The 12819-nt window shown below is 37.4% G+C and overlaps 1 protein-coding gene across 6 annotated transcripts in view; it reads right to left on the bottom strand.

The window, feature by feature from the left end:
- The window catches only part of Musk (muscle associated receptor tyrosine kinase), a 93925-nt gene that overhangs the window by 65205 nt on the left and 15901 nt on the right, over positions 1–12819 (bottom strand). For all 6 annotated transcript variants that reach the window (XM_042696505.1, XM_042696511.1, XM_042696534.1 and 3 more), the window contains exons 4-5: positions 11773–11900; positions 9667–9808 (exon numbers count right to left, since the gene is read on the bottom strand). In XM_042696505.1, coding sequence (XP_042552439.1) covers positions 9667–9808; positions 11773–11900 — 270 coding nt within the window. The remainder of the gene's footprint in view (positions 1–9666; positions 9809–11772; positions 11901–12819) is intronic.

Raw genomic sequence — 12819 nt, 5'->3', positions numbered from 1 at the left:
CTGGCATAGAAATCAATACATCCAAGCTCTTGTGCTAACTTGCGCAATTATTTGTCTGGTCTCAAGTTTCCTTACTCACAAAATAAATGAGGCTCTACACCAGATTCTTTTTTTTTTTTTTTTTTTTTTTGTTGGTCCTGGGGCTTGAACTCTGGGCATGAGTGCTGTCCCTCAGCTCTTCAGCTCAAGGCAAGTGCTCTACCACTTGAGCTACAGCACCACTTCTGGTTTTCTGGTGGTTTATTGGAGATAAGAGTTTCATGGACTTTCCTGCCCCGGCTGGCTTTGAACCAGGATCCTCAGATCTCAGCCTCCTGAGTAGCTAGGATTACAGGCGTGAGCCACTGGTGCCCGGCTACACCAGATTCTTTTGATAGTTAATAAAAATGATTTCTAGCTGGGTGCTGTTGGCTCATACCCATAATCTTGTCTATTCAGGAGCTGAGATTTGAGGATCATAGCTCAAAGCCAGCTTGAGCATTAAAAAAAAATCCTTGAGACTTTTTTTTTCTTTCTTTTTTTTTTGTCGGTCGTAGGGCCTGAACTCTGGGCCTGGGCACTGATCCTCAGCTCTTGAGCCCAAGTCTAGTGCTGTACCACTTGAGCCACAGTGCCGCTTCTGGCTTTTTCTGCTTATGTGGTGCTGAGGAATTGAACCCAGGGCCTCATGCATGCAAGGCAAGCATTCTACCACTGAGCCACCTTTCCAGCACAAGAGACTGAGACTCTTATCTCCAAATAAATAGCAAAACGCTGGAAGTCTCAGAGATTTTTCTGTGGCTTAAGTGGTTGAATACCAACCATGATTAAAAGTCAAGTAGGAATTTGAAGCCCTGGTATCAAGCCCCTGTACTAACACACACCAAAAAAGTACATTCTATTTTTAGATAAAAATTTAGTTTTTCCCCTACCATCCACTGTAACCCCTCTGTACAGTATTTTTACAATAAAAAATGTACAAAAAATTTAGTTTTTCTTTCCATTGGACTTTATTGCTTCTGCCTCCAAGCTAAAGATGATAACTAAAAAAGGGAGCTATAATTGCCTTGACTAATTCTTCTATCACTGTTCCTATGTCACAGAAGTTAGATTGGGCCCTAGAAATAATATTGATGATCATTATTTGAATGTTTTTTTCTTGTGCTGATGAGTCTTGCAAGAGCCATAATGTATTATCTAAGCTTATCATTCAATAATTTTGAGGTAGATAATTCAAATTGTAAGGTGAGGTAAATAATTCAACGTGTAAATTGGGAAACTGTTGCACAAAGTGATTAAGTAATCTCCTAAAAGTATGAGGTAGAAGAGCCAAGATTTACAAAGTTAATTCCAGACTCAAGAGCCCATGGTGTTTTCTTAAAGGTCTAGAATTCAGGTCATTAACCAGTACCTTCAATTCCCCTACCAAATCATGTTTTGCATAGTTTTTGTTTGTGGAAATAGACAAATTCAAGTCTCCAGGTTATGTACTTGAGATTTGAAGTAAATAACTGAATGTAAAAGTATTTTAAATCCCCATTGCCACAGATTTTAAATAGCTTTCCAAACCATTTGCATGAGTCTGAGTACATGAAATTTACATCTTGAAATTAGGCCCAGTGAAGACAAATTTGGCATTTTCTGCCTTTTATTGCCTAGAGCATTGCTCAGAGCATCTTCTTGGGATAAATTAATTCATTACAGAGAAAAAAAGAAGAGAAACTTCTTTATTTGAGTATGTATGTACATGTTATTTAAATATTTGAAAAATGAAATTAAAATTTTCCTCCAGTGAGAGTATGTCTGTTTCAAGCCACAATAACTTTTCATTCAAAGAAACAGAAGTTGCATGGTTTCTCTCATTTTTAGTAACTAGAATGTACCTATAAATCTGTAAGTAAACACACTGGATGGTAAAAGACAAAAAATACATTTAGACATGATAAATTATACAGGTCTCTAGACATTCACACAGTGAACTAAAGGAGGATATTCTTAGGAGAGGATCACAAATGCTCAATGGCTATGAACATAAGATCATATAAAATTATAGTTATCAAAATGAACTCCAAGAAATGGAAACGAGGGTTTTTTCCTTTGTGGCTGTTTTTGTTTTGTTTTGTACCTTTTATCTTGTTTGTAAGTTTATCTTTTGGGGGAAGGAGAGTGGGGAGCACAGAAATGGTGGGTAAGCAAAGGCAGCAGTGACACTCACTAGACACTGTGGAAAATGCACTACACTACTCGGGTGGGAGGCAGGAGGAAAAACTGGGAGAGAGCGAGGGAAGGGGTGACACTGTTCAAAAAGAAATATACTCATTACCTGACTTCTGTAACTGTAACCCCTCTGTACACCACCTTTACAATAACAATTTAAAAAAAGAAATTCAAAGCAAAAACAAAACCCTTTTCATTTCAAACAATAACACGTCAACATTTTACTAAGCCATGAAGGACTGTCCGGCACACTTCTTCAACACTGCCTTTAAGAGATTCTAATTCTCTCTTGACCCCAAAGGATTATCTCCTTAGTATTATAATTATTATATTACTTTTTGTTTCCAAGGAGACTTGAGTGGCAAGTCTTCAACTGAAAAGACCTCTTAAACATTCTTCCCTGAAAGTGTTCCAGAACTTTGTAGGTGAAACCACAATAAAATGTCCCCTGCAATCAAAGCCAAGGGGTCAAACTCTTTTAGAGCATGCAGGCTATCAAACCATGCAGATTTAGGTTTCCCAGTGATAGCCTCTAGGGATATCAGAGGTTCACAAGTTTTTCTCTTGGTTTAAAATACACAATGTATTCATAACAAGTCAAACCTGTTAGTGGCATCAAGCAAGAAGGACTGATGCCGGGAACAGGACCACTGCAAATGTATTAAAGCTACATCACAGCACACGTGGGGGTTTAAATACCTCGCTCTGTGGCATTTGTCATATTAAGAGCTGCAGCACAAACAAAGGGGGGAAAAACAAATAAAATGTGGTGTAAACATGACATGTTTGCCCCTACTTTTGTAGATGCAACAAGAAAATTTAATCTCTAGGGCAGAAGACTGCCAGAAGACTATCATTTTGAAACAGTAATGATGTTTTTAGTCATGTGGGCACATTCCTTCTGAGAAATGATATAGATAGATAGATAGATAGATAGATAGATAGATAGATAGATAGATAGATAGATAGATATTGTGCTTCATTGTTGCCTTTTTTGGAAGTCTAGTTGTCATATATGCCACATAGGTTCACAGATCTTCAGAAAATAAGCTTCTTAATAGATATGGTCAGCTATAAGAGGGTATGGCGATGCCTTTCAGACTGCAAAGAAAAGGATCCGCCAGCGCTCAGGTACCCTAATGAACAATGGAGTCTCATATACTGAGGCCGCTTGAATTTTGTACATGGCCTGCCTTCCCTCCTCCCTCTCCAAACTCCTTTCCTATTTGTTGAGGCTGGATGCCACTTTTCAAAGTCTCCATGACCAGGACTTTTATATAACACTAAGAAAGCCTACAGCAATGCAACCTAGAATGACTCTATTCTCTTTTTTGTTCTGCTTCTAGGCCCATTCTGCTCTTATTTATCACTTGGTATGAATGAAAGCTATCACTTCTCACTGGTGAGGGGTGATAGATGACCCTCACCTGGCTCCAACCTTTTCTCAATGGCTTAAAACCCCAAGGTTAAACAAGGTCATAGCAGAAAATGCCATTAAAAGAGAGCAACATCAATCTATTTTAATTTAGGTTTTATGAAATCTACATTCAACTAGTTTCTATTATCAACTAGTCTTTCATCTTAACATGATATTTACAGAATGTGGTAAGCTCCATGTTCAGCCCCAAATAAACACAATTCTGTTAGTCTAAGTAAAAAAAAAAAAAAACACAAAGAAAAAAATAGATATTTGTTTGAACATGGTAAATGAATCTTTTCTAATGATTCAAAAAACTTATAACAAAGACCCCTAATAGAAAAGCAATTTGTTTTGTGGTATTAGTGTTCATTAAACATGTATTTGCAGAGGGGCTTATGCCACTAGTAAATCACAGAAACACAAAATCAATCTTACACTTCTGAGGTTGTCTAAAGCAACCACCATAGCAGTCTCTCAGTGAAAAACCCAGCCTTCCTTCCCCTTTATGCCTGTACATTCCATGATTATCTCCCTCAGCACTGAGTATCAGCCATCCTGGTTTTTATTTTTTTATTATTTTTTTTTTTTTGTCGGTCGTGGGGCTTGAACTCTGGGCCTGGGCGCTGTCCCTCAGCTCTTCAGCTCAAGGCGAGTGCTCTACCACTTGAGCTACAGCGCCACTTGCGGTTTTCTGGTGGTTTATTGGAGATAGGAGTCTCACGGTCTCTCCTGCCCGGGCTGGCTTTGAACCGCGATCCTCAGATCTCAGCCTCCTGAGTAGCTAGATTACAGGCGTGAGCTACCAGCGCCCGGCTCCATCCTGGTTTTTAAAGGTATTCAGGAGAAAACTGTTTCAGATATATAAGTGAAACACTTTAGATACGCACCATGCCTAAAATAAAATGTAGAGTACAGTGGAGAAAGTCAAGACTGTCCCTTGGAAGAAAATTTCTACTATAAAGCTCTGGAAAGCAACTTAGTCTCTGTTTTCAACCTAGCAAAACTAGTATGTGGCTAATATAATCCTTGGAGGTGGAAAAAGTGTGGTTGGAGTCATCCTACTGAAAATGGTGCTTTCTTTTCTGTGGGTACCTAATTTAAAAAATAGACACAAGCCAAAGGAATATTTCTGGATAAATTCAGAAGGCTTATTCGCTAATATGTTTGGTTCATTATCGTTTTACCATTCTATATTCATTCTATTAAGACACATTTAAAGAATGATCCTAACTAAAGTGTGGAAGCCACAAACCAGGTATGGGGCCTTTAGCACCTGCAAGACAAATCTCAATTTTAGAGATATTGAAAAGTACAATTAAGGACCAAGTGTTGATTTTGAGAAACTAATGGTTCCATGCAGTGATTATAGATACGATGAAAGAGGAGAAAACAAGCACCTTAGAATCTGAAATCTGTCATGCAAGTTTTTCTGGCACATCAGACAAAAAACGTGTGTCTAGTCACATCCTGTATGAAGTTCTTTCCCCAGAACTACCTGAGGCAGTAGCTCATTATCCAGAGAAAGAGCCCCCAGGTTGTAAGATAGAGAACCTTTTTGGAAGAAAGTTTGTCATTCTAGATGACTATAGATTTGGGAAACAACAGAGACCTTCCTGTCAAGTATATACCCTAATGTATTTCATATGCTGTTCTTCAAATTGGTTTTTATTATGGACCTATTATATTGGTAATCAGTGTTTCTAAACCATTTAGAATAGGATCTTGCACATGGTAAGCCCCCAAACAAGTACTTACTGAATGAAGTACATGGACTAAAAGCTGCAAACAATTCTATAATGTTACTATATCCTGTATTAACTAGCAATCATAACAACCTAAGATATGGGTGTTACTTTTATCTCTAGTTAGAGATGGGGAAACAACTGGTTAGAGAGGCTCAGAGCAGTGAACCAGAGTCATATCACAGATATGGTGAATGTTTTTAGATGTTAACACATATTTATTTCATAAGTAGGCAGTCTTTCATATTATCATGTCTGTCATAACATCAGAACTGTAGTGTTTAGTCAGAAACTTAAACCCATATTATATATATGTATGTATCTGTGTGATATTTAATTCTTAAGTGGTTTTGGTATCTTAAAAAAAATCCCATGATTGATTGTTTCAGTCCCTTGCAATAGTCTCCTTTGCCTTACTTTACTTTCTGGTAAAACTCTAACCCTTATCTCTTGTCTTTCTATTTAGATTGCTACTCTTTCTAAAGAGTAAGAGCAAGATGTGTTGGCAGAGATCTACCATACAGATCAATGTCCCTCCATATTCATGATCTTGACTCTACTAAGACCTTAACATTGCTTCACAATCCTACTTCTCTTGTGAGTCATCTCTCCCATCCCACAGCTATTTTAAAACCATTTCCACTCCCTTTATCCCTGCCCTCCTCCCATGGCCCCCTTACAGAAGTATTTACAGAAGATAATCCTGCTTTCTACTTCCTAGAGGAAATAGAGACCATGAGAACAGAGCTTTCTCAAATTCCATTCACCCAGTTTATGAACTGGTTCATACTGGAAAATGTGCCTTCTCCCTTTTTCCCATTACAAGGAAGAATAATCTCTCCTGTCTAAGTAACCATATAATTTATCATGGAAAGCTTGATACTTTTGCAAGTAAAAGAAGGATTCTATTAATAATTATTCCAGGACAACAGGTGTAAAGCAGAATGTCCTGGGAAAATCAGAACATGTGGTCACCCTGCACATAAAGTTTATGGTTCCATCTGGCCTCTGGAAGCACCCTTGCATGTACTAAATCACCACCCACATTCTCTTTCATGTTTTTATGCTCTCCTGTATGGCCAAGTTTTCCTTCTCATTAAAGTTTCAACATCTTCAGTTATTTTTTAAAACAATTTCCTTGTTGATTCTTGTCCCTTCTCTGTAAAGTTTATTGAAAATCTTGTGTCTGTGTTCTCTCTCTCTGTCTATTTCTCTCTCTCTTTTTCTTTTTCCCTTTCGCTCGCTCTCCTCTCAGCAATCATTCTTTTCCTCATTTACAGAATTCACATTTCTTCCCTCATTTCCGTTCTCTTTTTTTTGGGGGGGGGGAGTGGGTACCAGTTTTGGGGCTTGAATTCAGTCCTGGGTCCTGTCCTTAAGCTTTTTTGTTCAAGGCTAGCACTCTACCACTTGAGCCACAGCTCCACTTCTAGCTTTGTGGTGGTTAATTGGATATAAGAGTCTCACAGACTTTCTTATATGGGCTGGCTTCACACTGTGATCCTCAAATCTCAGCTTATGAGTAGCTAGGATTACACGTGTGAACCACCAGTGCTGGGCTCACTTCCGTTCTTGACAATGTCACACAGGACTGTTTTGTTCTTTAATAGAAGAGGCAGCCATCAATGTAGAGTATTTCAGTTTCTTAGGTATCGTTATCTCTGTGGCCTGGTGGAAGTTAGCTGTTCTCTCTCTTCCTTGGTTTTATAAAGTGGTTGCTGACTGATTAAATGAAATAAACCATGTAGCATCAATAACATTTTAATTGTTAGCCAATCGCTAGCAAAGATTAGCATTTCCTTATAGAAAGCCATTCATGTTGGGCCATCTTCAGTTAGGTGGTTCCATTAGGAGCTCTGTATGTCACAGTGGGAATTTTTGAGGCCAGAGAGAAGGGTAAAAGATCTTTATATTGTTATTCAAAGAGAAAGAGAAGCCTGCGGATAGTATGTAGGAAAGGAGTCTAATTCCCCTGGGACAGGGTGTTTCTGGTTTCATATTTGTTATGACAGCTAAGAGTAGTTAGTTAACATCGTGTACCAGGGTGGTAGCATGCCTGGCGTGTTTATCTTTGTGAGAGACTGTCATTGGCAAAGCCCTGTCTGTCCCGGCATATCCATATGTAATGCACATAGTACAGAGTGAAGCAGCATTATGGAGTTCTGATGAAAAACATTCATCTTGTAAGTAATTTGCCGCGTTACACTATGGTATAAATGCAGCTGCCCTGACTGACCACGGTACATCTCCCCTTCTGCTCCCACCGCTGCCAAGCCAGCAGGCATTTGAAGGCATTTTGGGGTTTCCTAATCATTTCTTTATTATATTTTCACCTTTTGTGTGTGATAGTTTGAAGTAGCCCTTTCTTTAAATCATATCTGCATTTTATTTTATAGGAATTTCTCAACTGTTTCTTTTTTTTTAATTAATTTTATTTTATTTTATTTGAGAACATACTGTACAGAGGGGTTACAATTACATGGGCAGGATAATGCATACATTTCTTACCAAGCATTGCAGCCTCCTCCTTTGTTTACCCTTCACCTCCCTTCCCATTTTTTTTGAATTTTTTATGTTTTAATCACAACTAATTGTGATTAAATTATAGTAGTTTATATTTCTTAATCTTCTAAGTAGCATTGATAATTATAGCAACTATGCTGACAATAGATCTTTTTTTGTACGTTGGTACTGAAGCTTGAACTCAGGGTCTGGGCACTGTCCAACTAGCACTCTACCTTTTGAGCCAGAGCTTTACCTCCAGCTATTTTGGGTGATTAGTTGAAGATAAGAATCATACAAAATTTCCAGCTTGGGCTGACTTCAAACTGCAATCCTTAGATCTCAAGACTCCTGAGATCTAAAGTGGCATGAGCCAGTAGCACTCAACGACAGATCTTTTTGTATTTGTTGATTTCTGGTGCCACCAGTTTTATTCTTTACCATGGAAGGTTAATAGAAATTTTAATCAACAGTTGATGCAATAATATAACTAAAAAATTGCTTCAATTAGAGGAAAATGTGGGAAATGAGATGATGAAGGCTTGTAAGAAAAAGGACAGTTCTTTCAAGAAATAAAATTCACCTATTAGAGCAATTAGTAAACTGCAGGGGTGAGAAGGAGAAGGTGCAAGAAAGTATAAATTTGGGCAGAAAAGTGAGTGGGATGGATCAAACATTCTGGAGAATCAGTGAAGCCTTTTCTGCTTGACCTGCTGTCTGTGCTGACATGTGATGATAGTCTATCATTTTATCAATCAGATAAAAAAAAGCAGGAAAAAGGTGGCAATTCCTATAGCCAGGGTTGATTGAGTCTTTGTAAAGACTCAATCATTAAGTCCAAGAAACCCCATTTTACAAATGAGAAAAGTGAGAGCCACAAATGTTAAAACTTGGGGAGGACTTTATTCTTAGATTATGCTACAAGTGTAAGTATGTTGATAGTTTCTATTCTTGTTTTAGTAAAATAGGAAAAAAATTCTATGAACCCATGAATAAAACACTTAGAGCTAGCTGAATTTTGATTCCTCAACCAAGAAACTTCACATCAAATTATTGAATCAATTGACTAAAAGACATTTTGACAACTTATTTGTGTGTGTGTGTGTGTGTGTGTGTGCATGTGTGCACGCATGCTAGTACTAGGTCTCTCTCTCATTTACCTTTTTTTTTTTGCATTGGAGGAGATATAGCTCACTTTTTTGCTGGTTAATTAGAGATGAGAGTTCCACAGATTTGTCTTTCCAGGCTGACTTTGAACTGTGATCATGAGCTCTCAGCCTCCTGGAATAGCTAGGGTTACAGGTATAAGCCACCAATACCCAGCCTAGAACCATTTTTTATATGAGCTCTTATGACCTCTAATTAGTTGTAGAAAGGTGCTTTGTTTTAGTATTCACATTTATGTACACAATGGATATTGATCCAAGTCCCCTCTCATTGCTCTATGTTTTGAATGCATCATTTCAGTTTTCTCCATTCCTTATGACAGAACACAACCTGAAAAATAATACATTTTTTCTTCCCTACATTTTTGTGTGGAAAACAGATAAAATTGTTATCCTCAAATTTGCAAATGAGAGATAATTATCCAAGCCAGGAAGAAGTTCTGTTCTGTTGTTTTAATATTATACTAAATTTAGTGTATTGATGATGAAAGCTACCAGTAATTGTGGGCAACATAGAGAATATGATTTCTATGCTCGTGGAAATGTCTTTCCTTAACACTTCTCTTAGGCCCTAATAGAGCTTTCCCGGTAAAGTACAAGGCCCTGATCACATGGAATAGGAAGGCACACAGGTTCTTACCCTCAATTTCCAGCTTCACCAATTTGGAATAGGCTGTCCCCAGGCTGTTCTTTGCCACACATCGATACTGTCCTGCATCTTCTTTTTGCACATTGTGAATCCTTAAACTCCCAGATTCAAGAATTGCAATGCGGGAATTCTCCTGCCAGAGACAAGAATATGCAATGGAGAATATCTGTGACAGAGGATACATTTGCCATAGCTCGTCAACTCATCACCATTAATTACTGTTATCAAAACGGTAACCTTGGTTAGATTGAGCCTTTGTTATATCTAACATACAATACTGAGATTGTGAAAGATTACCTAAATTAATGAGCACAATGATCTCATGAGATAATATATCTTTTTTTATATATAAGTGTGCCAGTTCTGGAGCTTGAACTCAGAGTTTGCGTACTCTCACTGATCTTGTTTTGCTTAAAGTTAGTGCTCTACCACTTCAGCCACAGCTCCAGTTTCAGCTTTTTGGTAGCTTATTGGAGTTAAGAATCTCATGGACTTTCCTGCCTAGGCTGACTTCAAACCTCGACTCTCAGATCTCAGTCTCCTGAGTAGCTAGGATTGCAAGCATGAGCCACTAGAACCAAGCAAGATAATATTACTTTTTAAAAATATTTTCTCATGAAAACAGGAGGGCTATCTTAACTTCCTAAAAGTCATGTCCCATTAGGTTTAATTAAAAGCATTGCTTTTATGTGCTCAGAATGGAGCTCAGTGGTAGAGTATATTCTTAGCATTCAGAAGACCCTGGGTTCAATTCTCATTAACAAATAAATAAACAAAATCCTAAATAACAGATTACCCCCACGAAAGTCAGACAGATCCAAATCTCAAAATCTCTACCAAACAAAAAAATAAAAAATACTTAAATAATAAAAGTATTATTTTTAACTATCATACTTACTATACACCTTACATTGTATCCTTATGAGAATATATTTCCTTCAAAATATTGGAAAATTCCACAAACAATATGAAAACTACTCTTTGGAGTTAAATTATGACAATTTTTTTTCTTTTTAAGACTTGAAATTAAGGAACATATAAAGAGCCCACTTTTGTTGTTGTTTGTTTTGAACTCCGGTTGTGCTTTCACTTGGCTGTTTTACTCAAGGCTGGCATGCTACCACTTGAGTCCTAAGTTCATCTCTGGCTTTTTGCTGATAAATTGGAGAGAAGAGTCTCTTGGAGGTATCTGTCTGGGCTGACTTGGAACCAAAATCCTCAGATCTCAGCCTTCAGAGTAGCTAGGATTATAGGCATTAAGGAAATATAATGAAACTTAAAACAAAAGGAAAATTAGAGAACTGCGCACAGTATGATTGAAAACAGCTGCCATTTACTTTAAATAAAACAACTCTAATCAGTTTTGTAGTTTATTTCAATTAATTGACATATGTTGATACCTTTTCATTTCCCATGGAATGTGTTGGGCGTGATTGGATGGAAATAGAGGCTCTTTTCTTATTTTTAGGTCAGTCATGGTAGGAAGAAGCAAACATGTTGCAGTATAATAATTAGCCAGAAAAGGTTGGGGTAAAATAGGAAGTTTCATCTGCTTTACCCTCTAATATTCAAATATTGGATGTTAAAAAGATTCAATAAAAAAAAACAACCAACAAAAAAGAGACTAGCCTTACTTTGGCTTTGCTTTCTTTTTCATTCTGACGCTGCTCATTTCTATCACCTTTCCCCGCTAGCCAGTTTCAAGTAGAATGCTACAGAGTTTACATAAATAAAAATTGAAATATATAGGTTTTGTTTAAATATATGGAAGAAAATTTGTACTGAACATTTGTAAGCACATAATTTGAGAGTTGAAGAGATGTTTGTATTTTAAAGTGCATATCTTGTATACATTTTTTGGGGAGGGGTCCGGTCGTGGGGCCTGAACTCTGGGCCTGGGCACTGTCCCTCAGTTCTTCAGCTCAAGGCTAGCGCTCTACCACTTGAGCCACAGCGCCACCTCCAGCCTTTTTTCTTTTTGCTTATGTGGTGCTGAGGAATCGAACCCAGGGCCTCAGGCATGAAAGGCAAGCACTCTACCACTGAGCCATCTTCCCAGCTCCTCTTGCATACATTTTTGACACAGTGGTCACTTACCCTGAGAGTGCTGTCTCCCTTAATCCAGGATACTGCTGGTTTGGGGTTGCCCATGGTTGTACATGGTAGAACTGCCTTTAATCCTTCTATGATCTTTAAGTTTATAGGAGGACGAGTTATTTTAGGTTCTACAGGAAAGTGAAAATTCAGAATTAAAAAAGACAATATGTTTGCAGTGAACTTAAGAGTTTTAACTTCCAGCTAATTCTAAATGTTCACTTGAGAATAGTTTAGGCCTGTGTAGAATCATTTTAGGCCTGTTACAAAATTCATCAAATGATACATCAAGTTCACACTGGATATCAAACAAAAATTGATTTAAAAGTTTTCTAAGCAATGTGAACTCATTTCTAAAATACAACAAATGAGATGGCCCTACTAGCATATACCCGCATCAGTGAACTCTCCTAAGATGAGAGTGGATAAAGAAGGGATGAGAAAAAAGTCTTTTGTATATAATCAAGATCAAGACTACTAGGGCTAGAGATAAAATGAAAGCATTCAAATGAATGCATCCCCATAAACCAGTAAGAGATATCTAACTGTGCTTCATGCCTCCAGAATCAAGCCTTTGGTATTTTGCAAATGAACCCATCCTCCCCTTTTTACTTGATTGTGAGCACATCCCCACCTATTTTCTCATGATGGCTACTAAATCAATTGTCCATCAAAACCCCATATTCCCACCATGTCCCCATACTAATTAATTGAGGACTCACTTATACTTAGATCAAACAATATAAGAGTAATACACAATTGAAAAAACAATACAAACATAAAAGAAAAGAACCAAATAAAAGCAAAATGCATCCTGAAGGTAACTAAAGAAAGTAAAAGTATGTTTCTTTTAAAGAATGTTTCTTTAAAAAAAATCATTAGTGTTATGCTGAGAGAAGCTTCATTGAATAGAGAATCATACAAAAAGTAGAATTTGTTATGAAAAATAAAGAGCAGTCAGAAAAAAAGTATTCCTAGAAATTAAAAATACAGTTTTTGCCAAGTGCCAGTGGCTCATGCCAGTAATAGTAGCTACTTGGAAGACTGAGA

This window comes from Dipodomys spectabilis, unplaced genomic scaffold (genome assembly GCF_019054845.1).
Source record: "Dipodomys spectabilis isolate Male_0828 unplaced genomic scaffold, ASM1905484v1 ptg000006l, whole genome shotgun sequence".
In the NCBI taxonomy this organism is placed as follows: domain Eukaryota; kingdom Metazoa; phylum Chordata; class Mammalia; order Rodentia; family Heteromyidae; genus Dipodomys; species Dipodomys spectabilis.
Note: the sequence above shows the minus strand (reverse complement) of the source record. Positions and strands in the feature narration are given on the sequence as shown.